Genomic DNA, 26,900 nt, shown 5'->3' with positions numbered 1-26,900 from the left:
GAGTTGGATGTGGAGGAGGGCCTGTAAAGGGTAAGACCAACCCCTATATAAGGGACATGGCCGGTTCTATTGTAACAACCAATCTACAATCAATCAATCGAATCGTTTTTCATATTGCTTTTAGTTTTCTCTTAGTTTGTCCATCTTTGTCGGTTTGCGCCGTAAACCGTCCGCCACCGCTGTGAGAGTGCGACATCTCTTTGTAGGTTTGTCCATCTTTGTCGGTTTGCGTCGTAAACCGTTCGCCACCACTGCGAGAGTGCGACATCTCTTTGTAGGTTTGTCCTGAAAACCTTCCGTTTTGCCCACGAGACGGGTAGTTATCTAAAATCGGCTCCGCTAGCCAGTTTATTTGTAAAAACCCATCTAGGTTTAGCTCTTTGCTATATCAAGGTGGTTGGCGACTCTAGGATCACCGCAAGGCATAAGGTGCTACGATCGTGCTTGTCAACTTGTCACAAAAAAGTTGCCAACACGATTTTTGGCGACTCCACTGGGGAGATCCGTTCAATGTCAACTCAACTTCGACTTTGCCATGACGAAGCAGTCGTCATCCAAGGCGGAGGTGGAGCCGACCAATGTGATACCAATCACATTGGATGACTTCGAAGGGGAAGATCGCAAGTCCATGGAGGAGTACATTAAGGAGATCACACATGAGGCGTTGATAAGGGCGTGCACTAGGACTCGTCAAGGCGTGATCATCAAGCCTGGGCCACGTCCTAAGCTCACTCCTGATTTGGTAAGCAATGAAGAGGTAACACAATCTATCCAACAACAAGATGCATCTGCAATAGATTCATCCATGGTTATTTTTAAAAATAAGTTAGACGCAACTATTGAAGGTCGATTTGATGAGTTTTTAAGAACTAAATTCGGCCCTCTCATGGCCGATTTTATGTTAAAAGATAAAGCCTCTACTAGTGCTAGCCAAGCTCCTACAGATCAAACAAGTAGTAGAACTGATGGAGCGGCGCAGATGGCCTGTCCGACCGGGCCTGATGGCCGGTCAGACCGCGACTTCGCCATCGGTCCGACCGGCCAAATGGCCGGTCAGACCGGGTATTACCCCGGCGGTTAGACCGGGACTCAAGCCGGTCTGACCGCGCCTCTGGATGTCGGTCAGACCGAGCCCTGGACTGGTCAGACCGGCGCAATCATCCCGATTCAGGGGATAGATCCAATGACCAATGCTAGTTATTTGTATCATCTTAGAATAGTTGATCCTCCTGTATCTACTGCTGCAACTAATCCCCAAGTTCCCCCACATGTTCCTAATGCTTATAATGATGTTGCTAGGGGGTATCCTCCCAATACTAGGAGGAAATAATTAGTGGGATTATTAGGGATAAATTCGGGATTGAAGCTAGGAATCGTGCTAAGGTTTACCAAAAGCCATATCCTGACTATTATGATAATGTGTCGTTTCCTCGTGGTTATAGAGTTCCCGAATTTACCAAGTTTAGTGGTGAAGATAGATGGACAACATGGGAGCATGTAGGTCAATTTTTAGCGCAATGTGGTGAGAGGCTAATAGTGATACATTTAAATTGCACTTGTTTTCTTTATCTTTGTCCGGTACCGCTTTTACATGGTTTACTTCTTTACCAGCATATTCTATTCATACTTTGGCTCAATTAGAACAAAGATTTCATGATTATTTCTGTACTAGAGAAACTGAGCTTAGGTTATGTGATTTGACATCGGTTAAGCAAAAATATAATGAGCCTGCCGTTGATTATATTAAGAGAATTAGAGATGTTAGAAACCAATGTTATAGCTTGAATATAACTGATAGAGATTTGGCTGGTCTTGCTTTTAATGGTTTAATTGCTCCTCTTAGAGAAAGATTAGATGGCCAACAATTTCTTGATGTTAGTCAACTTATGCAAAAGGCTCTAGCTCAGGAAAGCTGGGTTAAGGATAATAAAAAATTTGTTAGACCATATGAGAAAAAGCCTAATGTTAATTTTATTGATTACCCTGAGGCTAGTGATAGTGAGGGTAAGGATGATCATGATATGTATGTTGCTGAGTGGTCATGGACTAACAAAAACAAGCCTTTTGTTTGTTCTAATCTAATGCCGACTCCTTGCAAATATCGGCAAAGTGAGGTTAAATATAGTTTTGATGTGGCCAAGTGTGATAAGATCTTTGATTATCTTTTACAAGAAAAACAAATTAGATTACCTAAAGGCCATATCGTACCATCTCAAGAAGAATTGAAACGTCGAGCTTATTGTAAATGGCATGATTCTCACTCTCATTCTACTAATGATTGCAATGTGTTTCGACGACAGGTTCAATCGGCCATAGATGAAGGACGATTGAAGTTCATCGATGGTTCCAAGATGAAGCTTGATCATGATCCTTTTCCGATGAATACAATTAATTTCAATGATAAGAAGGTGTTGATTCGGCCAGAGCAAGCCGAATCTACTAAGGGAAAAGGAGAGGTCATTGGTGAACCGAGGCCAAAGATGATAGTGCCAAAGAAACCGGAGGTTGGTGTTTGGAAGGAAAATAATAGTGAAGCTTCAACTTCTAAAACCCCTAGGAAGACCAAAGTGACCTTTGATATGCTTTTGGGGAAGTACGAGAAACAAGGTGGTGAGAAAGCTCGCAACAAAGGGAAAAGACCAAGATCACCTCCTAGGGAGCAATTTGGTCATTCACCAAGACGGTCGGAATCACCTCAATATAATTGTTCTCAAAACATGTCATGGGGTCCATATCCAATGCCGCCGTCGGGTTATACTTATCCTTACTACATGCCATGGGGGGCAACACCGCCAATGTTCAATCATATGCCTCCAATACAATTCAATCAAGGGTGGGGAGGACCAAGGAGGACAATCCATGAGCATTTGTCTTCACCAAACAATGGCTGGTTTTATGGTAAGAACCGGGCCAATGAAGAAAAGAGAGAAGGAAAGCGTATTAAGGTGGAGGCAAGAACTTCGGAAGTGATTACCATCAATGTGGGATCTCATGATGTGCCAATACCTTCTTGAGATGAAGTTGGAGAGTCCTCAAGCAACAAACCCGAAGCAGGTACCAGCTCATCGCAGTCGGCCGGTCTGACCAGGCCTTCTAGCCGGTCTGACCGCAATCATACGGCCGGTCTGACTGGGCCATCTGGCCGGTCTGACTGCCGACCCGACGATGGTCCGACCGACGCCTCAGGCCGGTCTGACCGCCCACCAAATGTCGATATGACCGGCGTATCTGGCCGGTCTGACCGGTGGTCTACATCCGGTCTGACCGGGCTCCAGCGCCAGTTTGACAGGAGGTTTGCTAAGGGCAATGCGGGGGCTTTATCGTCATCAAGTAAACTCAATAGAGGGCACTATTTACCTCCTGGAACGGAGCTGAAACCTAGGTGGATACCTAAGTATTTAACGGCTACTCAAAGGAGAAGGTTGCAACGTCTTCGGGCCCAAGAAATAAGAGAGCAAAAGGCCGAAGAGCAAAGGGATAGGAGGTTTAATGAGTTGCGACCACCACCGGTATGGAGGCGTAAATCCATAGAGAAGGAAGAACCGGTTGTTGTAGAGGAGAAGGAAGAACAATCGGTTGCTAAAGATGAGCCATCTACAAAAGAAGACATGGATATCAACATGGTATATATGTTGCCTATAGAGTTTTGTGCTATGGATGAAGCCGAGGTTGCTCAATTTTCACTAGGTCCTAAAGATGCGGTTTTTGAGAAACCCGATGAGTCAAATTGTCATATGAAGCCTCTCTATCTCAAGGGTCATATTGATGGGAAGCCGGTCTCTGCAGTTCCTTTTCGGGCGGCTGTAGGACGGACGGCCCCCTATAGGTAGTAGGGTAGGATGGGTGGTACCGCTCAGATAGCGGCCAATCCTCCTAACTGCGCGCTGGCCGGGCTTAGAGCGCGTGAAACTCATCACTACCTCGTAAGGGCGTTGAGACCATAGCTAGGATGCTAGTGGATGGAGGTACCGCCGTGAATTTGATGTCGTATTCGTTGTTCAATAAGTTGGGGCGTGGAGATAATGAGTTGAAGAAGACCAACATGATTCTCAATGGCTTCAATGGTGAACCAAAGGAGGCGAAGGGTATCTTTTCGGTGGAGCTTACCATGGGAAACAAGACGTTACCAACCGCTTTCTTCATCGTCGATGTGCAAGGTAATTACAATGTTATTTTGGGTCGTTGTTGGATCCATGCCAATTATTGAGTGCCTTCTACCTTGCATCAATGTTTAATTCAATGGGACAGCGATGATGTTGAGATTGTTCAAGCGGATACATCGGCCGAGGTTGCAATGGCTGATGCTACTTTTGAGTGGCATCATGGGAATATTCAATGCTTATCGGGGATGGATCTTTCTAGCTATGATTTTATTAGTATTTCCGATGGCAAATTTGTATCTACCTCTGTAAAGCCGGCTAGTGTAGCACAGCTAAGCCATATAAATTTGTATAATGAGTAAAGGGGCTAATTTAGAGTGGTTACAAAAGAGGGTGCAAGAATATCGGTCTACAAAGAATGATATTGGTGAGACTATTGAAGATTTCGATGAAGTGGAGAAACTTGGACAAGGGTTTACATCGGCCGATCCATTGGAGGAAGTAGACATAGGTGATGGAACTAAACCAAGGCCAACTTTTGTAAACAAAAATATGAGAGCCGATTAAAAGGTTAAGATAATCGAGCTACTTAAAGAGTATGTTGATTGCTTTGCGTGGGAGTACCATGAGATGCCGGGTCTTAGCCGTGAGCTTGTTGAGCATCGGCTTCCAATTAAACCGGGTTTTAGCCCTTACAAGCAACCACCTCGTCGTTTTAATCCTTTGCTATATGACCGAGTCAAAGAGGAGATTGATCAGTTGTTGAAGGCGGGGTTTACTAGGCGATGTCATTATGCGGAGTGGGTTTCTAGCATAGTCCCGGTGGAGAAGAAGGGAAGTGGTAAGATTAGAGTTTGCATGGACTTTAGAGATTTGAATAAAGCTACTCCCAAAGATGAATATCCTATGCCTATAGCCGACATGATGATCAATGATGCTTCGGGTCATAAAGTGATTAGTTTTTTAGATGGTAATGCCGGCAACAATCAAATCTTTATGACGGAACAGGATATATATAAAACGACTTTTAGGTGCCCGGGATTTGTTGGTTTGTTTGAGTGGGTTGTCATGACTTTTGGATTGAAGAACGCCGGTGCAACATATCAAAGGGCAATGAATTTGATCTTCCATGATTTACTAGGTATTATCTTAGAAATCTACATTGATGATATTGTTGTCAAATCGGATGGTATGGAGGAACATATAGCCGATTTGAGGTTGGCTTTTGAGAGGATGCGCCGGTATGGTTTGAAGATGAACCCACTTAAATGTGCTTTTGGTTTGACGGCAGGGAAATTCTTAGGATTCATGGTGCATGAGAGAGGAGTTGAGATTGATCCTAAGAAGATAGAAAAAATTCGTGATTTCAAAGCGCCGACATGCAAGAAGGAGGTCCAAAAGTTGCTAGGTAAGGTGAATTATTTGAGAAGATTTATTTCTAACCTAGCAGGTAAAATCGATGCTTTTGTTCCTATACTTCGCTTGAAAAAAGAAGCCGATTTTACATGGGGGGCAAAACAACAAGAAGCGTTTGAGGAGTTGAAGAGGTATTTATCTACTCCACCCGTTGTGCGGGCGCCTAAAGCTGGAAAGCCTTTTCGGTTATATATTGCCTCCGAAGACAAAGTCATTGGTGCCGTTTTGACACAAGAGGAAGATGGCAAGGAATATATTATTACATATTTTAGCCGCCGTCTTTTGGATGCCGAAACGAGGTATGTCTTTATAGAGAGACTTTGTCTATGCATATACTATGCTTGTACCAAATTAAGGCATTATTTGTTATCTAGTACATGCATAGTTGCTTGTCAAGCCAATGTTATTAAACACATGTTGCAAAGGCCAATTCTAAGTGGGAGAATTGGCAAGTGGGCATATGCTTTGATAGAGTATGATTTGGCTTATGAACCATTGAAATCTGTGAGAGGCCAAAATGTATGTGATTTTATAGTAGAACATCATGTAGATATTGCTTATGAGGAAGAGGTTTGCCTAGTTGAAGTTATACCTTGGAAGATTTATTTTGATGGTTCTTCTTGCAAAGAAGGTCAAGGCATAGGGGTAGTTTTGTTTTCACCTAATGGCATGTGTTATGAAGCATCGGTTCGTTTGGAATATTATTGTACAAATAATCAAGCCAAATACAATGCTTTATTATTCGGCTTACAAATCATGGAGATGGTTGGAGCTAAGCACGTGGAAGCTTTTGGTGATTCGGAATTGGTGGTGCAACGAGTCGCCGGATTTTATAAATGCTTGGACGGATCACTAAATAGGTACCTTGATTCATGCTTGGATATCATTGCCAATTTTGATAATTTTACTATTAGACATATTGCTAGGCATGATAATTCTAGAGCAAATGACTTGGCTCAACAAGCATCTGGCTATAATGTGAAGAAGGGATTATTTCTGGTATTGGAAGAGCCGGTGCTTGATTTTAAATCTCTGTGCGAAATTGGCGAAATTGGAGACCAGGGGCGGTCTGACCGACGTTGCGCGGCCGGTCTGACCGGTGACCAAGTGCGGTATAACCGGCCACATGCCGCCGGTTTGACCGGCGACCCCGAGCGGTCTGACCGGCCTTTGATTCGATATTTAAAAGATCCCACACTTAAGGTTGATCGGAAAATTCGATATTTAAAGGATTGGAGAATTCCTTTGATTCGATATTTAAAAGATCCCACACTTAAGGTTGATCGGAAAATTCGGTGGCAAGCACTCAAATGCACGTTGCTTGATGAAGATTTATATCCCGAAATATAGATGGTGTCTTGTTGAAGTGCCTAGATGAAGATCAATCTAAAGTGGCTATGGGAGAGGTACATGAAGGAATTTGTGGAACTCATCAATTGGCCCACAAGATGAATTGGTTGCTTAGGAGAGCGGGGTTCTACTGGCCGAGGATGATTGAGGATTGCTTCAAATACTATAGGGGATGTGAAGCTTGTCAGCGGTTCGGCAATGTTCAATTGGTGCCCGCCGCCGTGTTGAACTCTATAATCAAACCATGGCCGTTCCGAGGTTGGGCTTTGGATTTTATTGGTCAAATTTATCCTTCGTCATCAAAGGGGCATAGGTTCGTGGTAGTTGCTACGGATTACTTCACCAAGTAGGCCGAAGCTGTGCCGCTGAAGAATATGACTTATACGGAGGTAATTGCCTTTAATTTGAAGCATATTATTCATAGATTCGGTATCCCGCAAACATTAACTACGGATCAAGGTGTTTCTTTTATGTCTAAGGAAGTAAAGAGTTTTACCGAATCTTATGGTATTAAATTGTTGAGTTCTTCTCCTTACTACGCTCAGGCTAATGGACAAGCCGAGTCGAGTAATAAGACATTGTTAAAGCTAGTGAAAAAGAAGATTGAGGAACACCCAAAGAGGTGGCATGAAGTGCTTTCCGAAGCATTGTGGGCGCATAGGATATCTAAACATGGTGCCACTAAAGTCACTCCTTTTGAGTTGGTTTATTGTCAAGAAGTTGTTTTACCGATTGAGGTAAATCTTGGTTCTCTTCGTTATATCAAGCAAGATGATTTGTTAAGTGAAGATTACAAGACATTTGTTAAGACCTTGATGATGTCATTGACAAGCGTTTGAAGGCTTTGGAAGAGATAGACAAAGAGAAGAAGAGGGTGGCCTAGGCATACAACAAAAGGGTGAAAGCAAAGTTGTTTCAAGTTGGAGACTTGGTTTGGAAGACAATTTTGCCTTCGGGTACTCGATCCAGGGAGTTCGGTAAGTGGTCTCCTAGTTGGAAAGGTCCTTATCGGGTATGCGGCATTGTTCGAGGGAACGCATATTTTTTGGAGACACTTCAAGGGGAGCGTTTTCAGCGAGCAATCAACGGGAAATACTTGAAGAAATACTTCCCGAGAGTTTGGCAAGACGCTTAGAAGGTACTATGGCCGGTAAATGGATTATCGTTTTTCATATTGCTTTTAGTTTTCTCTTAATTTGTCCATCTTTGTCAGTTTGCGCCGTAAACCATCCGCCGCCGCTGCGAGAGTGCGACATCTCTTTGTAGGTTTGTCCTGAAAACCTTCCGTTTTGCCCACGAGACAAGTAGTTATCTAAAATCGGCTACGCTAGCCGGTTTATTTGTCAAAATCCATCTAGGTTTAGCTCTTTGCTAGATCGAGGTGGTTCGCGACTCTAGGATCACCGCAAGGCATAAGGTGCTACAATCGTGCTTGTCAACTTGTCACAAAAAGTTGCCAACACATAGTACACGTTAGAAAATAATAATTTTCACAGTTCTTTTTTACCTCCGATTTCCAGCAAACAATCGCCCTCTTTCCTGTCCCATCTGAAATGTGAATAGTGCACTGGGTTGGAATCGAAAGCAGTTGACAGTTGCCCGTTTGAGGTCACTGAACCACACCTCTGACAGGCCACAGACAAAGGGCTTACTGATGACGGCATCCCTAGAACGCGTCAAATGTGACGGCCATCCGTGACTAGCACTTTGGCCCGTCACTGATGGGCCATCAGAGGTGAGCGGATATTTATGTCCTGGGGTACATACATTATTCCTACTATTTTCATGAAATTTTCAAAGGCAAATTAAGTAGAACTGCGAATACATAGATATGAAGCTACACCACACACTTATTTGATTGGGGCTACACCACACACTTATTTGATTGGTCTGATCACAATTTCACAAACAACCCAAGCAACACACACAGATTGCTCATGGAAGAATCAGCAACTTCTTCAAGGGTAGACTTCGATGATTGACCTGAATCCCATAATTGGCATAATCTTGTAGTCACTAAACCCAGCTTCAAGGAAAAGCTTCTTCCACTCTTGCTCATCTCTCTCGGCACCATTGATAAACATGATGTATGCATCATACAAGATCTGCACATCTCTATGCTTTTGGTCGGACGGCCCTGTCCCAACCACTATATCCATGATTATCACCTTTTCTCCCTTGTCTCTAGTTGGGATGGCTTTCTTACAGTTCCCCAGTATCTTGACACAGTCGTTGTCACCCTAATCGTGCATAATCCACTAAATATATAATAAATTTATATCAGGAGAGACAGAAGGTAAATATATAACAGTCCCTCCATAACTATATATTATTCTGTAAATATATGTATCTGTATGTACATCTAACCTTGTACTAATTGGACATTTCTAAAATTCCCAATGTGAATTAAAGGTGTAATAGTGAATAACTTATCGGTGGAACCAAAGTATAATGACTTACACAAAATTTAAGAGTCTGACATCAATTACAAAAATATAATTAGCATTGCACTGGTCTCAACCTTAATTTGCACCGAAAGTGACATTCAATTTTGAAGATAAATTTAGTGAATTTCAGTGGAGGCATATATATACGAAATTCTTTTTTCTAAACAGTTGTATCTAATTTTCATTTTTGATCAGGCATATATTATTCTGATAATATATATGCTTGCCTTCGAATAGCTTTAATTTATGACCCATTTGTATTTGATCTTAAACAGATTTGATGGTAGGGATTTTCCATCTCAGCCATCAATTTTTATGTATGGACGCACATGATTTTAATATATTAAGATGAAAATTTCTCAGATATTTTATAACAAGGGAATTTCTATCATTCTGAATCTTCTAGTATTAATTTGTGTGGTTTACGAAACCTCTAACCAGTACTCCCATAATTGTAGAATATATCTCTGTTGACTTTTGTACATAATGTTTGACCATTTATTTTATTTAAAAATTTACTATAAATATATAGCAGATAGCAAATATTAGGAGAATACCATCATAAAGATGTATGAGTTGAAAAATACCATCATTTGTGAGAATGAAATGTGAGTCCCTGACCAACGTGTCAAGGACATATGCGATGATATTTTCCAACTTTGAAATCTTTACAATAATAGTATTCTCCAATACTACTATAAAATATATAAGTCATGTTTAAAGTCCTCTGTACCTTCAATAGGTCATAGCAAAATAAATGATGATGTCTACGTAGGAGTAATATTTTTATAAATAAGCTGAATGATTGAACATTATATCCAAAATTCAACTGCTAATTATATTGAAAAAGCTTGGTACGCAGTAATGTTTATAAAAAAAGCGCGTGACTTTAATTGCAATCGCCATCGACAATTTGTACGACACTGTCCATAGCAAAAGCACGTACCTTGGTAGACATATGTTACAGCAATACGGGAACAACAAAAATAAGGGGGTTTGCCATATTTTTCAACAAAACAAATCGCTTTAAACTTTAAATCACCAGCATTTATACTGTAATAAAACTATAAATTTTCTAATGCACAACATGTAATAGAATAGGATCGAAAGTGATTAATTAATTACGTCGAGTAGGAGCTAAACGAGAAATAAACATATACAGAGATAGCAACTACACATAAAAAAATGACTGAAAATGTGTTAAATATGTGTGACGCCAAATTTTTAGAAAAAAACGGAAATGTACTTGAGAGAATTGCGAGACCAATTAATATACCTTGAGGAAGACAGCGTTTGCCGGTGGAACACTCTCAAACATGTCGCCGGTGATGAACTCGACACCGGTGCCACCGGGAGCCTCGGCGACGACGTGGGCGAGGTCCATCACGCTGCATTTCACCTCCGGGAACGCCCTGGCGATGGCCTGCGCCGCCGTGCCGTTCCCGCCGGCGACGTCGACCAGCGAGCTGATCCCCTGGAACACCTCGCCATGCTCCCTGACCAGGATGTCCATCGTGAAGATACTGTCCGACGCCATCCCGTCGTTGACGACCGTGTTGAACGCGGCGTCGTCGTCGGCCATCTCCCACAAGCTCCGGCCATGGGTGTGCTTGAAGATGCACGGGCCAGGCAGCTCGCGCTGGAGCCAGTCGCTGATCCGGAAGAAGGGGGTGATGAAGTTCGGGTGGAGCAGCATGGACATCATGTGTCCCTGGTTCCCGGCGCCGATGAGGAGGCGGGACACCGGCGTGAGCGCGTAGACGGCCGCCTCGGCCTCGTCGGCAGGGGCTGCGGCATCGCCGGGCGCCAGCTTCTGGACGGCGAAGACGCCGGAGAGAGTGAGCACGCGCATGAGGCGACGCAGGCATGGAACCTTGGACGGGTGGAGCGCGACCCTGGTGACTATCTGGGACAGAGTGGCGGCGCCGCCGTGGTGGTGGATGGCGTCGGCGATGCCGAGGTCCATGGCGGCCTTGAGAGCCATGGACTTGACGACGGCGAAGGTGTTGCCGTAGAGCTCTCTCAGAGCGTCGAGCGAGCTGGTGGCATCACTGGCTTGATATCCATTGCTCTTAGCATGCGCCATTGCTGTAATGCAGTGAGGGCACTAATGTTTTTTTTTTTTTCGGTCTTCCTTTTCCTTCGGAATGGGATGATGGCACTACTGCGCTATAAGTAGAGGTCTGAAACGCAGCACAACTCTTCTTTAATTTTTTTTAAAAAATTTACGCAGTACAACGCAATCACTCACAACACACGTAGACTCAACCCTATGAAGGCACACAGCAAACCCTACCCCTATGAGCACCACTTTTAAATACTAATTATGGCGAGTCTAGAACTCTGGATTGTATGTGGTATAGAATATATTTATAGATTGGTATATATTTATTATTGGAATAGAATCCATAGTATATTTTCTCTGGGCCGATAATACTTGTCGTTCTATACAAGAGTGAGGTTAAATTTTAGAATCTTTAATTATGAATCATTTCTAAAATATTTTTCATTCAAATATAGTGACTACGTGTATAGATTAGTCTTAAAAAATATTTTAATAAAATCATATACTTCCTCCATTTCACAACGTAAGACGTTAGTTCTATATATGTGTCTAGATTCATTAGCATCTATAGTAATGTGGATAATGCTAGAAAGTCTTATAATATGAAACGAATGGAGTATTTGTTAACAGTTTTATACATATTATAATAGAAAATAATTATCAAAATTGGTTTTTAAAGACCGTGCTCTAAATATTATCAACCCAGAGAAATTACAAGAAATTGAATTCTACTCTTGACGATTAGCTTTCCGCATAACTGTTCATGAAAACCTGCTAGCTATATATCATTACCAGAATACGTACTACGTTTTAATTTTTTGGAGTGAGAACTTTCTGGGATACCAAAATTCTAAAAAGAATCATGTCAAAAAAATTTTCAAAAAGAATCAGCATCTATCTATTATTATATAAAAAAAATCATTAAACTTCCTATAAACGCTCGCAAGCCGCCATGTGGTACTCCTACAAACGCTTCTAAGATGTCATGTGGCGCTCTAATAAAGAAGAAAAAATCTTACAAATTCTGAGAAAAAAGAAAAACATCCAACCCTCGATTTTCATTCAATTCGGTGGACCCACTATTTTAAAACAATTATATAGATTTATTTAAAATACATCCCACGTATATATACTGTCACGCACAGAAATTTAGCCCAAATTTCCGGAATATCTTGTGTATTAAATCTCTGTCCAGGAATCAGCCAGGATACACAAAACAATAAATTAATATATAGATCCAAACGTAAATAAAGCGTAAATACTTACAGAAGAGCCGGTTAGTCCTCACACCGAAAAGAAAGTGACAGAAGCGAAAAAAGGCGATCCTAGCGGGGGGCTTCAGCTCCACTCCACAGGCAAAACTCAACTAGGGTCTGAGCCTTGGTCCTCTAACTTCGTCTTCAGCTCAAAAGCGCTACACTTCTGAAAAGGGAGAATAATAGCAAGGCTGAGTACCACCACCGTACTCAGCAAGCCAAACCAACAATCGATGCAGACATGCAAGGGGATACAAAGAGGGGTTTGTGGCTATTGATATAAAGGTGGTTGCAAAGCATTTTATTGAGCAAACAATAGAACATTCGATTAATTAAGATAATATTATGCCTGCACTGAACAACGCTACACCACGTTGAACATGACCAACCATCCCACCTGAACTAACCTATGCATTGAGTCGATTTATTAAGAGTGAGACTAATCACGGTGATTCTGGTCGATCGCCCATAACCACGGGCACAGCTATTTGAATAGTTTTAGTTTGGCCAGAGGTGCACAACTGTACTCACAAGACACAATCCACCGGCATGTCAACGCGCCCGGCCGGACACGTCACCATGTTGAGTGATTGTGACGAGACCCTTCATATAACCCCCTCTGACCAAGCACACCACACCTCAGGTTTCACCCCCACTCCTCAACAGGCAATGAGCAGCCCCCCTCGTGGCTAGGCGAATCAGCAAGCCGCATAGGCCATCGCAAGGCCCATCTGAACTCCATCACGCTTACCCTTGCCTGGATGCGTCAGCCAGAGGAAAGCTATACTACAGATCAAGCAGTCACCCATTCCCGCTTGTGGTAAGCGCGGTAAGTCCTCTAGTGCATCCCGCGAACCGCTTCTTAATTGCCATGGGTGCGACTATGTCACGTCCCAAAACGACCCTAAAATACATCCTCTAAATTATGCCTAGAATAATTAAAATCCGTGTGAAAGCCTCCAACAATTAAAAGGTGCAAAGTTAAAAGTCAAATAAGGCTTGGAGGATTTTTGTATATTTCCTAAGAGTCTAAAATGCATAAATAAATTTTAGTGGAATTTTCAGAGCACAAATAATAATTATTAAGAAATAAACAAAGTTAAAATGGTTTTATAAAAAGAAAAGCTCTAAAAAGTCCCTTTTCCCTCCCTCTCCCTCTTGGGCCGGCTCGGCCCATCTCCTTCCCCCTCCCTCTCCTCTCCCCGCGGCCCATTCGGCCTCTCCCCGCGCGCGCGCCGCTGACGAGCGGGCCCGCCCGCCACCCTCGCTGACGGGTGGGGCCCACCCGTCATCCCCTTCCTCCCGCCGCTCCCGCCGCCTCCCCCGCGCCCTAGCGCCGCCACCGCCGCGAATCCCACCGCCTCCCGCCGTCCCCGCGCGCAATAAAGTGGGGGGAATTATTCCCCGGGATCCCCTCCCCCTTTCCCCCCATTTTTCCCTCCCTCTCTCCCTCGGATTCGTTTGGAAACCCCTCCCCTAACCTCGCCGGCGCCATTAATGGCGGCCGGGTCTCCCGCGCCCGTTCCCCCTCTTCCGGCCGCCCTCTCTCACTCCCAACCCTATATAAACCCTCCCCGAGCTCCCCACCACCGTTTCCGCCACTCACCGCCCTCTCTCCCCGCCGAAATCGAGCTCGCGCCGTCGCTCTCTCTCTCCACCGTCACCGCCGAGCTCCGGTCCGCCGCCGTCGTCGCCCCGGACCACCTCCCACCTCGGCGCCGCCTCCTTCGGCTTCGCCGCGTCCCCGCCGACCTCGTCCACCTCTCCGTTTCGGTCGCCGACCGCCGGAGCACCGTCGACCCCGTCCACCCGAGCCGCGCCGCCGTCTTCCTCCGCTCCGGTCGCCGTTTCCGTCGTCGCCGTCGAACCGGGGTGAGCCGTGGACCGCCGCTTCGTTTCCCCCTTTCCCTCCCCTCTCTCGGCCGCTGCTCCGCCGTGCCTATGGCCGCCGCCAGCGACCATAGGGGCGCGGGCGCGCCGCCTCCCGCCGCTGCGCCGGCGTGGCCGCCTTCGGGCGCACCGAGCGGCTGCCGCGTGGGGCCCGGCCGTCAGCCGCCCGCGCCCTCGGGTGCGGCTGACGCGTGGGACCCACGGCGCCGGCCGGTGCGAGCCCCGGTGCGCCCGGTCCACCGTGGACCGTGAGGCTGCCGCGTGGGCCCCACCCCCGTGGACCCGGTCTGCGCGCCCCCTCCCCTCGGCTGACGCAATAAACCTTTTTTTTAATTAAAATTTAAATGAAGAAATTCGCAAATATTCATTTAAAGAGCATATAAACTTCAAATGGCCATAACTTGGCCATTTGAACTCGGAATTGGACCGTTCAAGTCTCTAATTTTTCCTTAAGAAGTCAAGAACCCATTTTTGTGCTTTCTTCCTGCTTGTTATATGGAGTTTATTAGAGTAAAAGCCTTTTCTTTTCCGTTGGTCGTGTAGACGCTGCAGCTTCGGAAGATCCGCTCTTCGTGGAAGTTGAAGCCGACGTTTGGGAAAGCGAGCAAGGCAAGTCACATCATCCTTGAACATATTGAATCCCAGTTTATAAAATTATTTTGATTTAAATTATTGCATTATCGCTTTATTTAAATTCCCGCGTTATCACTGTTTTATCTAGCCATGCCTATTTACCTTTGTTATGACCTTATTATTGTTATTGTTATTATTTCCTTGTTCACCCTAGAATAAACAAAACCCCAACTAATGGACACTCTACTCTTGGTACCACTGGTATGAATTTAAGTAGATGCTTCGCTGGTTAATTAGGCAACGTTAGGTGGTTTTACAACTCTAAACTTTGGGAATTTTCTCATCACCTGGACACTATGGAATGGTTTGATTATTGTGGAATTGAATTCACCCCGCCCCCTCTATTCAAAATCCCCAAAATGGTTTTAGGCTGGGCTCGGGGTGCATGGTTTTGATAGTAGCACCTCGGCCATATAAGGACCGGTCTTCGGGCCTCTGTTGTAAAGCACTACCGTACTTCCACATGTCTAGTGGGTAAGGCTTTGTTTGTGGCTCAGTCTGGTTATAAACAAAAGTACACGGATGGAGATGGACGAAGTCGGGGGTCGATGGACATCTCTAGGGCAAATGAAGGCTACACGAGCTGCGGCCCGGTAGTCGAGATGTCATGGCACAGGGCCGGTGTCCTGCTGCTAGGGGCTCAGCCCTGCCTACCTGTCCCGGGGGTTCCGGCCGTAGGTGGGATTGGGTCGGTACTCTTGTCTATGGCTAGGATGGGTTGGAAACTATGTCACGTCTTCCGTCTGTATACCGAGGTGGTATGTGGCACGTGGCTACACGTGAGGAAGATGTGTCTTGTGGGTAAAGATGTACACCTCTGATCAGAGTATAATCTATTCGAATAGCCGCGCCCTCGGTTATGGGCAAGCCGAGCAATGTACCCAAGTTAGTGTTTTAATTCTTAAAACCTGTTTAACAACTAAAATGTGGAATGGTTGGCCTGGGTTGGCTTGGGATGAGCTGGGACCCAGGGTCGGGTTGCCAGTTCGGTCTGAATCATCGTAGGCCTTGGGTTAAGGCAGGCTCGTGTGGGTTCACGGCCTTGTTTAATAATATTGTATAGCTCTAGGACCGTATTTACAAAATAGCTTTGAGCAACTAAGTGTCTTTTAATGCTGTTTACGGTAAACCCTAACCCTTTATATTATAACTCCCTTGTACTCCCTTGCATTTATTCTGCACTTGTGGGTGTGTCTTGTTGACTACGGTGGTTGTACTCAGTCTTGCTCAATTTTTCCCAAACCCAGAAGAGGAGTCCCTGGAAGATGAAGGCTTTGGTGTCTAGCTCGTGCCTGCCGTCAAGCGCCTGTGGTCGTCGCCCTAGTCTTCCGCTGTTTCTCGTTTGTCTTTGTGTGTGCTGGGCCTTCGCTGCCCATGTAATAAATTATCTATTTACGCTTCCGCTTGTTAAACTCTGAACTGTATCAACTTTTGGTGTACCTTGCCTCCTGGGACAAGGAATAATGCACGCACGTAAGGAACGCCTGTTGGGTTATTTCCGGTCGTGACAGACTAGAAAACCATGCACCCACAGCTCACCATTCAGTCGCATTTTAGTTGGATAACTACGACCAATGAAACATGGCCGGATGTCTCGAGCACGCAGCTCGCCATGATACTAAAAGGACTAATACTGCAATTATCCCATCAAGTGAGCTAGTGGTAATTAAGCATTGCTAAGCATATAGTTCTAACTAGGTCAACATGAGTATCACGAGCTAGATAAATTATCACCCAAGGTTGACAAGGACGGGTAACAAGTAAACATGGCACAAGCGAGCAGATAGGTAAACCCTATTCTCATGTAATTGGCAAAACATGCATATTTATTTGATAACGATAAAACATTTGTAAACTAGGATCAAAATGCTCAAGGGGAATGTGTGACTTGCCTTGCTTCTTCAAAACAACCTTATATCTTTTCCTCGCGACCACGATCTTCCAAAATGGCAGAAACTACACACTGGCACGCAATATAAGGAAAAACACTAATAAAAAAAAGCAAATAGTGCATGAAAAGTAAACGAACATGTAGAACTCAATTTTAGATGCATTTTGCCAGTTGAACGGCTCAATTTGGAGTTCGTATGAATTAGATATGAATTAATAGAAGTTTTGAGCTACTTAAATGATTTTCTAGAATTAATAATGATTTATAGTGCAATTTAAATCATTTATGATGTCACCGAGGGGATAGGTGGCGCCGACAAGCGGGCCCCATCTATCAGTGGCTCAAGGGAGGTGGGCGCACGGTGGACCCGGTCCACGCGCGCACTAGGCGCGGGAGCAGCATGTGGCAGCCACGTGGCGGCCACGGCAGCCTAGCATGGAGGAGGTGGCGCCCACGTGGCGCCACGTAGGCACCGACGCTGGGCTGAGAGGGGATGCCACGCGGACGGCCCGGATGGAGACCGAGGCTGATCCGATGGCCCAGATCGGCTGCGGCTGGGACCAAGGGGAGGCGGCCAGCCGGCGACCCAGCATAGTCGGCGACGGCGCGGGAGAGGCGCGCGGCAGGAGCGGCGGCAACGGCCTGCCCGGACGGCCACCGATGATGGCGGCGCGAGGTGGTCGGTAACGGCGACAATCGGAGATCGGAGTCTGCGAATGGCAATGGTGGCTCGGGTTGGAGGTGGAAACAGAGCTCCGGCGCTATTTTGACGAGGTGGTGCAGCGGCCGGCATGTAGCGTGGAGCGGCGAAGCCGGTGGTGGTGGTTTCACGACGCTGCAGTGGCGCATAGGCTCGGCGATGTGGGCGCAATTTTTAGCGTGGGGAAACTCGGGAGTTAGGGGAAACGAGAAAGGAGACACCGGGGAAGGGTTTTATAGGCTCAGGGAGGGAAAACCATGGCCGGGCGTGGCGGCAACGATCAGCGAAGTGGGGCGCAAACGTGGGGTGGTAGCGGCTCGGCCGCCTCCTTTTTTGTGGGACGAGCGGGGGAGTTTGGTCAAGGAGGTGGAGGGAAGCCGGTCCACGCCGTCGGTTGCGAGCGCGGGAGGCGGAACCGAGCGGGAGAGGCGGCGACGTGGGGGCGGCAATGGCGGCATGCTAGCGGTTGGAGACGGGCTTGGGGTGGGAATAAGAACTTACAGGTAGGGCCCATGGGTCCACCTGTCGGCGAGGGAGGAACAGAGGTGATGGGAGGAGGCGAAATAGACTTGGCAAAGGGTCGGGCCGAGGGGGAGAGGCCGGCCCGACTGTAAGGAGGGAAGGAGGGAGGCCGAGCGGGCTGCGAGGGAGGAACAAGGGACCTTGGGCCGGAAGAGGCCCAAAGGGAGAGAGGAGATTTTTTATTAGTTTTTCTTTTTATTTAATTGGTTAAATGAACTTTATATTGTTGAAATTACTTCTCGAGCTCCAAAAATTCGCAGGAAATTCCAGAGAATATATTAGGGCACATAGAATATTATAAAATATTCCTGGCCATGATTTTTAAAGCAAATTTTAAATACCCTCAATAATTTACTTGATTAAATTGATTTAAATTTTAATATAAATTTCTAGAAATGCATTATTTAATGATTTTTAATCCCAAACAAAAATCGGGGCGTGACATATACGTACATATATGTACTTCCGTATTTTGCTACTCACCAAAAAAAGGAACAAAATACATAATTATGATTGAAAAAAAAGAAGAAGGATTGGCCATGCCACGGTCCCACCTAATTGCAACGAGAGAACCGTGCATACGTAATGCTCAGCAAAAAAAATGAAAAAATTCTCACATGTATAATACGTGCTACTATCCACGACTGAGAAAAATAAAATCTCCTGGGTATGTACATACTACGGACAATTCTTCCCTCCTCGAATTTTTATACATACAAGAAACATCCACCCGACCCTAATAAACTTATCAGAATTAGATGTATATAGGGAAAATACTACGACTATATTTGATATTAACTATATTTTCATTTGAAAATTATCACATGGAAGCAAATTTAGCTATTTGCCCATTAAACATTATGTAAACGCTCTCAAGCCGCCATGTAGTACTTCTACAAACACTTCTACGCTGCCACGTGACATTTTGTTAAATTAGAAAAATAATAAAAATTATGAGAATAATCAAAACATCTGGTTGTGCGTATGTACCTCCCCACCTATATCCTTTATCTCCTATTTTCCTCATTTAGTTAGATGGAAAAAATATTTTATGATAAATTTTAAACAATTATATTATCTAAATCATATAGCAAACTTTTTATTGGTGCACACCATTAGATTATTTAGTAAAATCTAAATAATCATTACTTTGGGTCATATATAATCTATGGACTAGCTATTGTTCACTGATCCAATCCATACATTTTTAAGAAAAAAATCATATAGATTTTTAAACCTTCTGATTAATAATATACACTTAAATTAGAACAATTTAAGTAGTTTAATTAAAAATACAATACCTAAAGTATTTTCTAATAGATCTGAGATCAAATGTATTTATAAAAATAAACAACTCTAGGACCGTTCCGTTTATCTTCAAACAATAATCTCCTCCCATTCTCCTGTTTTACTACCCCTTTACCCTCCTCCTATGACTCTCCCATCCTCTCTCCAATTCAATTATCTCATGTTCTATTTTTATTAACTAACATAATATAAAAATAGTCATAGCTATTGTTTTATTTATAATTCAATAAATAAATCAAAAATCACATTAGCTATATTCTACTATATAAAAGATAAAATACATCATTTGATGGTTGACCCTATCATGGCCAGACAGCTAAACAACAAAGAAAAATTAATTGAACATACATCTTATGTTATACTAAATCACTGTACATAACAAAAAATCAATTAAACACTCTCCAGAGTGCTCATAAATGATCATATATCATCTCCTAAAATTCTAAGAAAAACCAATTAAATTAATACATCCTTTATTTTTTACAATTATATGTATTTTTTAAAAGAAAATCTTAAGTTGCCATGTGTCACGTCCTATAAAAAAACATAAAGAACCTTAGAAATTCTTAAAAAAAACAAAACACCCCATCATCGGCTTTCACTTAATTGATTTAGAAAAATTAGAAAACAAATCTCCTCCACCTCCTCCTTGCCATCACATGCACGCAACACTGTTCTTCACCTCCCTATTTTTTATCTATTAATGTTGGACATTTTTTTAGAAACAAAGACCTCCCTTTTTATCTATTAAACTAAAATAGAAACAATAAATAATGTTGGATTTTCTTTGAGAAACAAAGTACATATGCAGGCGCTCACATCGCACGCATACTCACCCCTATGAACGCACACCCTACCCCTATGAGTTCCTTTGTGAGAAGTCTATGAAGGTACATCCTACCCCTATGAGGACCTCTGAGAGATTAGGCCGACATCATATTTTGAGATTGATAAAGTCACCACGAACGCCTTAGTGTTGATGGATACGTCGTCTACCACTGAAAAAAATTCATGCCTAGGACTTAAACCCAAGTGGGCAAGTTCCACCATAAGGAAACTAACCAGTTGAGGTACGTTCACTTCGCAATAAATGTTAGACATTAAAACAAACATAATTTTTAAGCTACATCTCTGGAATACTTCCATACCTTTTAAACCGGTGGAACCATTATTTCTAATCGTTAGATCTATCGTCATATGTATTCATGGTACATCACATTTCAAACATATTATTGTATATTTTATCGTTATCATATTCACGTTAGGTTGCGTAGAACCTCTTATCCACTCTACATAAAATGTTCATATATCGACCATCGTTGTCGCCGGTTGTCGATCGGCAGGACATACGGGTCAGGATGTCACCAAGGTCGAAAAGGCCGGCAAGAAATCGGTGGCCCACGCCACACATGACCGTAGTCGACACGCGAAAGAAGCTACAGAGATAGCCATTATCTGCAGCCTCGGGAATCAAGAACGAGAGGACTCCCTAGTGTACCCTGTAGTCTGTAGAGACGAAAGATAGGCCCGTTGGATCAATTTTGATGGTGGATGCCTGGGTTACGTTACTCCCGACATGCTTCACTGCTACATCTATATCTATATTAATATAAAAAGAAGGAGTTGGACCCCTCCAATCGTACTGGTGAAATCACCTGGTTCAGTCTCTACCGTCCATACGCAGGTCAGATGTAATCCGAACCGTCCACCCATCTCCACCGCACGATTTCACCCTCTCCACGCGTGAAGACCGAGCGAAGATTACGCCTCATCAGTCATCACCCTCTCAACGCGCGACTCACTCGCGTCGTCGTCCCCTTCCGCCGCCGGCGCGCACTGAACGAGAGGCGAGGTCTTCCCCACCGCTGGAGCTTCCCCATCCACCGCGGCCGGCCGCAGGCGGAGACGACGTCGTCCCCATCCGTCGCCCGGAGCCGACGTCGTCCCCAACCGCCGCCGCCGGAGACAAGGTCTTCCCGATGCGCCGCCGCCGCCGCAGTCCACCGCTGCCCATGAGGTCGTTCCTTTCCGCCGCCGCCGCCGCCGTCACCGCGCACTGAACCGGAGGCGAGGTCTTCCCCAGCCCCTGTCTTCATCGTGCGCATCCTTGCCGTGCGCCATGTTTAGTTGTCTTCACCCTCGACGCCTCGGAGCCGGACTCCCGCTGCCCACCACCACACCACCGGACAACCTTTATCCCTGCCGCCCTCCTCTCCATCGTGTGCTTGCCTTCTTTGTTATCTACACGCCCGAGGAGAGAGGATTCCTACCACGTCTTTCTGTTGTGCCAGTATCCTCATCGATGAATGATTTTACCACAGCAGCAAAGCGGTTGCCATCTGCTGGTATTATCCCAGGTTTGCTTTTCCGTCTCCTCTCCTTCTCAATTCCTTTATGTGCCCTTGTTCAGATTGCATTTACTTTCTCTTTCTCCTTTCTGCTATCAAATAGGATCAATGAATTGTTCCGTGAATGCTAATTATATTATGAGAATTTTTCCCCGCCAAAAAATAAACGAATGAAATCTGTAGAAATATGCTATATATTAATCTTGAATTTGTGAGAATGTCAACATTCAACCTTTCGACTATGACCCTATGTCACACTGATTCATTGTCATATCTGTTGATTTCCAAATTTGCTTAATCGATACATGTTAAAATGCAATTCCAATATATATGAAAAATAACAAAATTGATAAAATGTTTGATTATGCTCTGGAAATTATACAAAATGAAAAGCTCAATCTATATGTAAATCATTGATTCTGGGTACTTATTCAACTACAAAAGGCATTGCCCCAGATCCCAACTTTCATAACTTTATTAGTTTGTCATTTTTGTTTTTGATCCTTGCACATGATGACAGTACCTCTGAGGTATTGTTTCACTTTCACCCTAAATTTACATGAAAAATCCTAAATGCAATTTGTTTTACCTATGTAAATGATGCAAGATGCAAGTGTAGGAGCTGAAAATTTCTCTTTCAGGGACCAAGAAGAATACAAACTTAACAGTTAGTTATAATCATAAGATTATATATTGTGTTTCATTTTATTATCATTAAACTGATCCACATGATGTTCAAGTGATTACAGAAATGCATAGATTTTTTTAAAAGTTGGGTTTGATAGATGTGTAGAATTCCATGCCGCCATCAGTGATGCCTCGCAAGCAAGCCACAATGTCTGCACCTAGGCCTTCAGCGGCTCCAGCTACTGCGTGCTGCAGATGGTACCCTTCCATTACAGTGAGGGGGTCTTCCAGATTAGCTATCACGGTGGTTCCTTGGTGTGCCCATGGGCATCTCACCAACTGTTTGATGAAATGCATGGTCGAGGTGCACTCCTGTTACTGTTTGAATCCTTATTATTATCTCATATTTACTCTATTTTGCACTGTATGTTGTGATTGAAAGCTCTGCCTATGTAAACTAAAACTGAATTGTTCCTTGGTCTCCAATACTTCATATGTTGCAGGCAAATATTTCATTTCTGCAGGGTAGAACACCATATTATTTTAGTGTATAGATTTTACTATGAGATCCTTGACTTTTTAATGACTATTGGAGTCATGTCAGTATGTTAATAGTGATATAGATATGTTAACCTGTCCAATTTTACCTTATATTCCCAACACAATAGCTTTGTTTCTTGACTGAGATTTATTTGTCTCATGTTTCTACTGCATTCAAAAGTTTGCAGATCAATTCATATTTCATAATCAATCAGCAAACCTGGACATTGTTTCAAGGGACATGTGGACTTGGCTACAGTATATCTATTTGCTTGATCTTTAGTTGCATGTAGACTCCTTTTGAGATTTATTTATTTTAACCCACAAAAAAGGAGATTATTTATTTTAAGATATGTCCCTTTATTGTTCAACTGCAACTAATTTGGAAGTTCATAGATAATGAGATGTAACAGATGGGCCATTAAAAACTCTCTGAGTCCGTTCTATGAAATGTAAAGTAAGATGCCATGCCCTTCCCAGTATTACCTTATTACTGTTATCTGCCTTCTTTTATTGATAAAAAAAAGTCATGTGAATCTTGGAGTGGAATATTAAAAAACCACTGCATACAACATTGCATTATCTGGATGAGTTATCATCAAGCATCATACTGCTATTTCTAATCAGTGTTGCACATGTATTTCATCAAGCTCCTTTGTTACTTTCTGGCTACATGAAGTGGAGTTACTAATATATTGCTCTATGAAGTGAAAGTTTCTTCTTGCTCAAAAAACTACTCCTATAATAAAATGGCTAAATATGCCAATTTTCTACCACTACTGAATCTGAAGTTCAACTGATGTGCTTCATTCCCATGTTAGCCTTGATATGGTCAGCCACCAGTATTAATATTAACAAATTTCCTGTCATATTTGAGAGAACTGAAACCGCTTCTTTGAAATGGGATCTAATTGTTGAAATATGTTTTTTTTTTCATGTTTGTGCATGATTGGAGTATCTCTTTTTTTTCGGCTGTACTGAAATTTGGTTTGTGATTAACCTGTGAAAGTATCTGTTTGCACTGCTCGATATCCTTTATTTTGAAAGCGACATCCCGAGGAGGAAGGCTCTTGTGCTAAAGAAAATCTTTAGTTCCTCTCCTTCCAAATTTTTTGGTTCTTCTTTTTGTTTTGATTAATGAAAGCAGAAATTCTTGAACTGAAGGAAAAACAGGTAGCTCTACTGTGTTTATGGTCTTTCCTGTCGAAGTAGGAATTCATAGGTGTGTGGCAATGCTCAGCGATTGCACAAGGTTGGTTCTCCACTTCTCTGCATCAGATCGGATATATTTCAATTGGTTCGATTCTGATCTATACTGACTCCCTTTTAGCTAAAACCCTGATTACTGATAATATATATGTTCTACTCAGTGAAGGGGATGCAATTAGACTTGGAAATGGAGTTAGAAGGCTTAAAGGTTGCTAATGTGATCTGCATGATATTATCTCATGAAAACCAAACATTGTTTTGCCCCTTTTATATATTTTGCCCTTAGGATTGAATCAATATTTCAGAATGGACGAAGGCATATATCCTCTTCAAAGAATGAGGTCTCAAGGGATTTGGTTGTCAATGTAAAATCACAGATGAAACAATCTTTGTTGGTAAGTAAATGCACTTTTTGCTGCATTGACTGGGATAATCTCGATGAGCAATGATGTTGTTTGCTACTTTGATTTTAATGTAGATCACTGAATTGCCATTCTACTATATATGAAGCAATATTTTTAATGTGTAAAATACCCTAGGTCATGTGCATGTTTTTTTCCTAAGTTCATGAATAAAATCTCACTTCTATATGTTAGGGTGGCTACTAGATCCAATCCTTTGGTTTTGTGTTTCTTATACACCCAATGATTTTTTTTTTTTTTTAGGCTTGGGTACATGTACATGTTTAATTTTTCTTAATGTCAATTAGATATCATTTGCCAATTAAAATTCATGTAGAAATACACCTACCTGAACCAACATATTCAATTTCATGTAGAAATACACCTACCTGAACCAACATATTCAATCATCCAATGCATGTTACTTCACAATTTTCGGAGCTAGGAATCTTTTAGAGCTGGACAAATCCATTTACATTGAGTGTTTATTATAAAAGAAATATATTTTCAATCACTAAGATAATGATAAAATTCTATTATGTGTTTGCCGATAAGCCCAGGTGGCTGCCCGGGGTTGCCAAGCGGTGTCTCCACCTCTGACTCCATTCATGTAATCATGTTCATGGTCTGCTCCATTGAGTTTATTTTTACTGGATGCACATCCTTCCATTAGTAGTTCTTGCAAGAAACTGAAATAAGTAACAGTCGTATAGCATTATGCTGCCAGTATCTTCAGTAAAGAATGTATTGTCATTTGCTTACCTCTTTTGTGTTTTCTTCTTCTGATGCTTAGAGACACAAAAACAAGCGTGTACAAACGATGGAAAGAGAATAAACTGTAATTAGTGATCAAGATTGCACCGCTCATCTTTTGCCACAAACACTGCAAGAGAGATTGATTTACATATAGTGAATGAATCAATTCTACAGTCTTGAAGATTTAGCTCTAGGTTTTCTTTAGATGGAATGTGCCTCAGATTTAGATTTATGTACATTTTAAGTTGCCAAAATAAACAACTAAATGAATCTTTACGCAACCACGCCAAAGGATTCACCTAGATGCTTCAGTCAACATACTATGACAAGCAGAACAACGTTTATTCTTATCTTTTTTATATAGTAATATGCCCTTGCTATATAAAAATAAAAGCAGAACTACAATGTCTTAAAAGAAAAAAAACCATGTTTTTTAGCCTTGGTCTATTGTCAATCATTTGAATATGCTTTGCTTATAAATAGATGGTTCATATTCATACAATATTTGCTAATACGTGCATTGCACGTGCACGATTACTAGTAAACTCTAAAGGGTGCCAGTTGAGAAACCGCTTTCGGTGCCGGTTTTTCCAACCGGCACCCAGGAGACGGCACTTATTACCTAAGAAACCAGCACCTTTAACACGCCCATGAGCAAAAAAAAAAAATCAACTCAATGCATCGAGCCGATGCATTGAGCCGTCAAGACGATCCAATCTAATACCCAAATCCTAAAATTTCCTCAAATTCATAAACACAAACATAGTCCATGTCAGGGTTACGGATAAGGTATACCCTCTATCCTTGGACGTACGTTGCATACTGATACGGTATACCCGCGTGGATACCGATAATTCCTGTGTACGTTAAGGAAATCTATCACGTGATAGAAACAGAATCCATAGATGGAAGGAGTCCTACACAGACAAGACTGGGTTTTTACCATATCGTGATGGGTCCGATATCTCCGAGTTCTACTTGGAGATCAACTGACCCGTGGTATAAAAGGGACCCCCTGGGCAGGACCTAAGGCATCGAATCTCACCGCCCACACATCCGCCACAGCCTACGAAGCCGGAGCCTACAGGAGCAAAGTCGCCGGGTGATCTAGTCGAACCAACTCGACTACGGTCTCGTCGATATCATCGAGTTCCGCTATTCCCATTGTAATCTGTGGTTTCCATCATATAATCCCTTACCAACTGGATTAGGGCTATTAGCTATCAAGGGGCCTGAACCAGTATAATCCTTATCTTTTGTTTGCTTGATGTCGTACTACGTAGATCCTCATACCAGCGTACCCCAATACCTTCTATATCCGGTCTACGGGTATCCACCGTCGACAATCCATAATCCTAAAAAAACAACACATCAACATCACATTCATCGATAATACATTCATGAAGAACACACATTCATCAAGAATCAAACATATTCATCA

The 26,900-nt window shown here is 43.1% G+C and overlaps 1 protein-coding gene and 1 long non-coding RNA gene across 3 annotated transcripts; one reads left to right on the top strand and one right to left on the bottom strand.

Annotated features, from left to right (window-relative positions):
- Window positions 1-8,742: 8,742 nt before the first annotated feature.
- On the bottom strand, window positions 8,743-11,413 carry LOC4352151 (O-methyltransferase ZRP4). The gene is given in 2 exon segments (XM_026022261.2): window positions 8,743-9,124; window positions 10,590-11,413. Coding segments are annotated over 2 exon segments (1,110 nt in total). The 5' UTR covers window positions 11,400-11,413; the 3' UTR covers window positions 8,743-8,824.
- A 9,921-nt stretch (window positions 11,414-21,334) lies between these two features.
- Window positions 21,335-25,568, top strand: LOC4352150 (uncharacterized). Of its 2 annotated transcripts, none has more exons than XR_010738590.1 (6): window positions 21,335-21,935; window positions 22,720-22,917; window positions 24,258-24,345; window positions 24,464-24,510; window positions 24,608-24,697; window positions 25,264-25,568. It is a non-coding gene; the product is annotated as an uncharacterized lncRNA (long non-coding RNA). The 2 variants fall into 2 exon arrangements; XR_010738589.1 differs by having other exon boundaries at window positions 22,712-22,917.
- The last annotated feature ends 1,332 nt before the right edge of the window (window positions 25,569-26,900 follow it).

This window comes from Oryza sativa, chromosome 12 (assembly GCF_034140825.1).
Source record: "Oryza sativa Japonica Group chromosome 12, ASM3414082v1".
Taxonomy (NCBI): Eukaryota; Viridiplantae; Streptophyta; class Magnoliopsida; order Poales; family Poaceae; genus Oryza; species Oryza sativa.
This window is presented reverse-complemented; position numbering and strand designations above follow the sequence as displayed.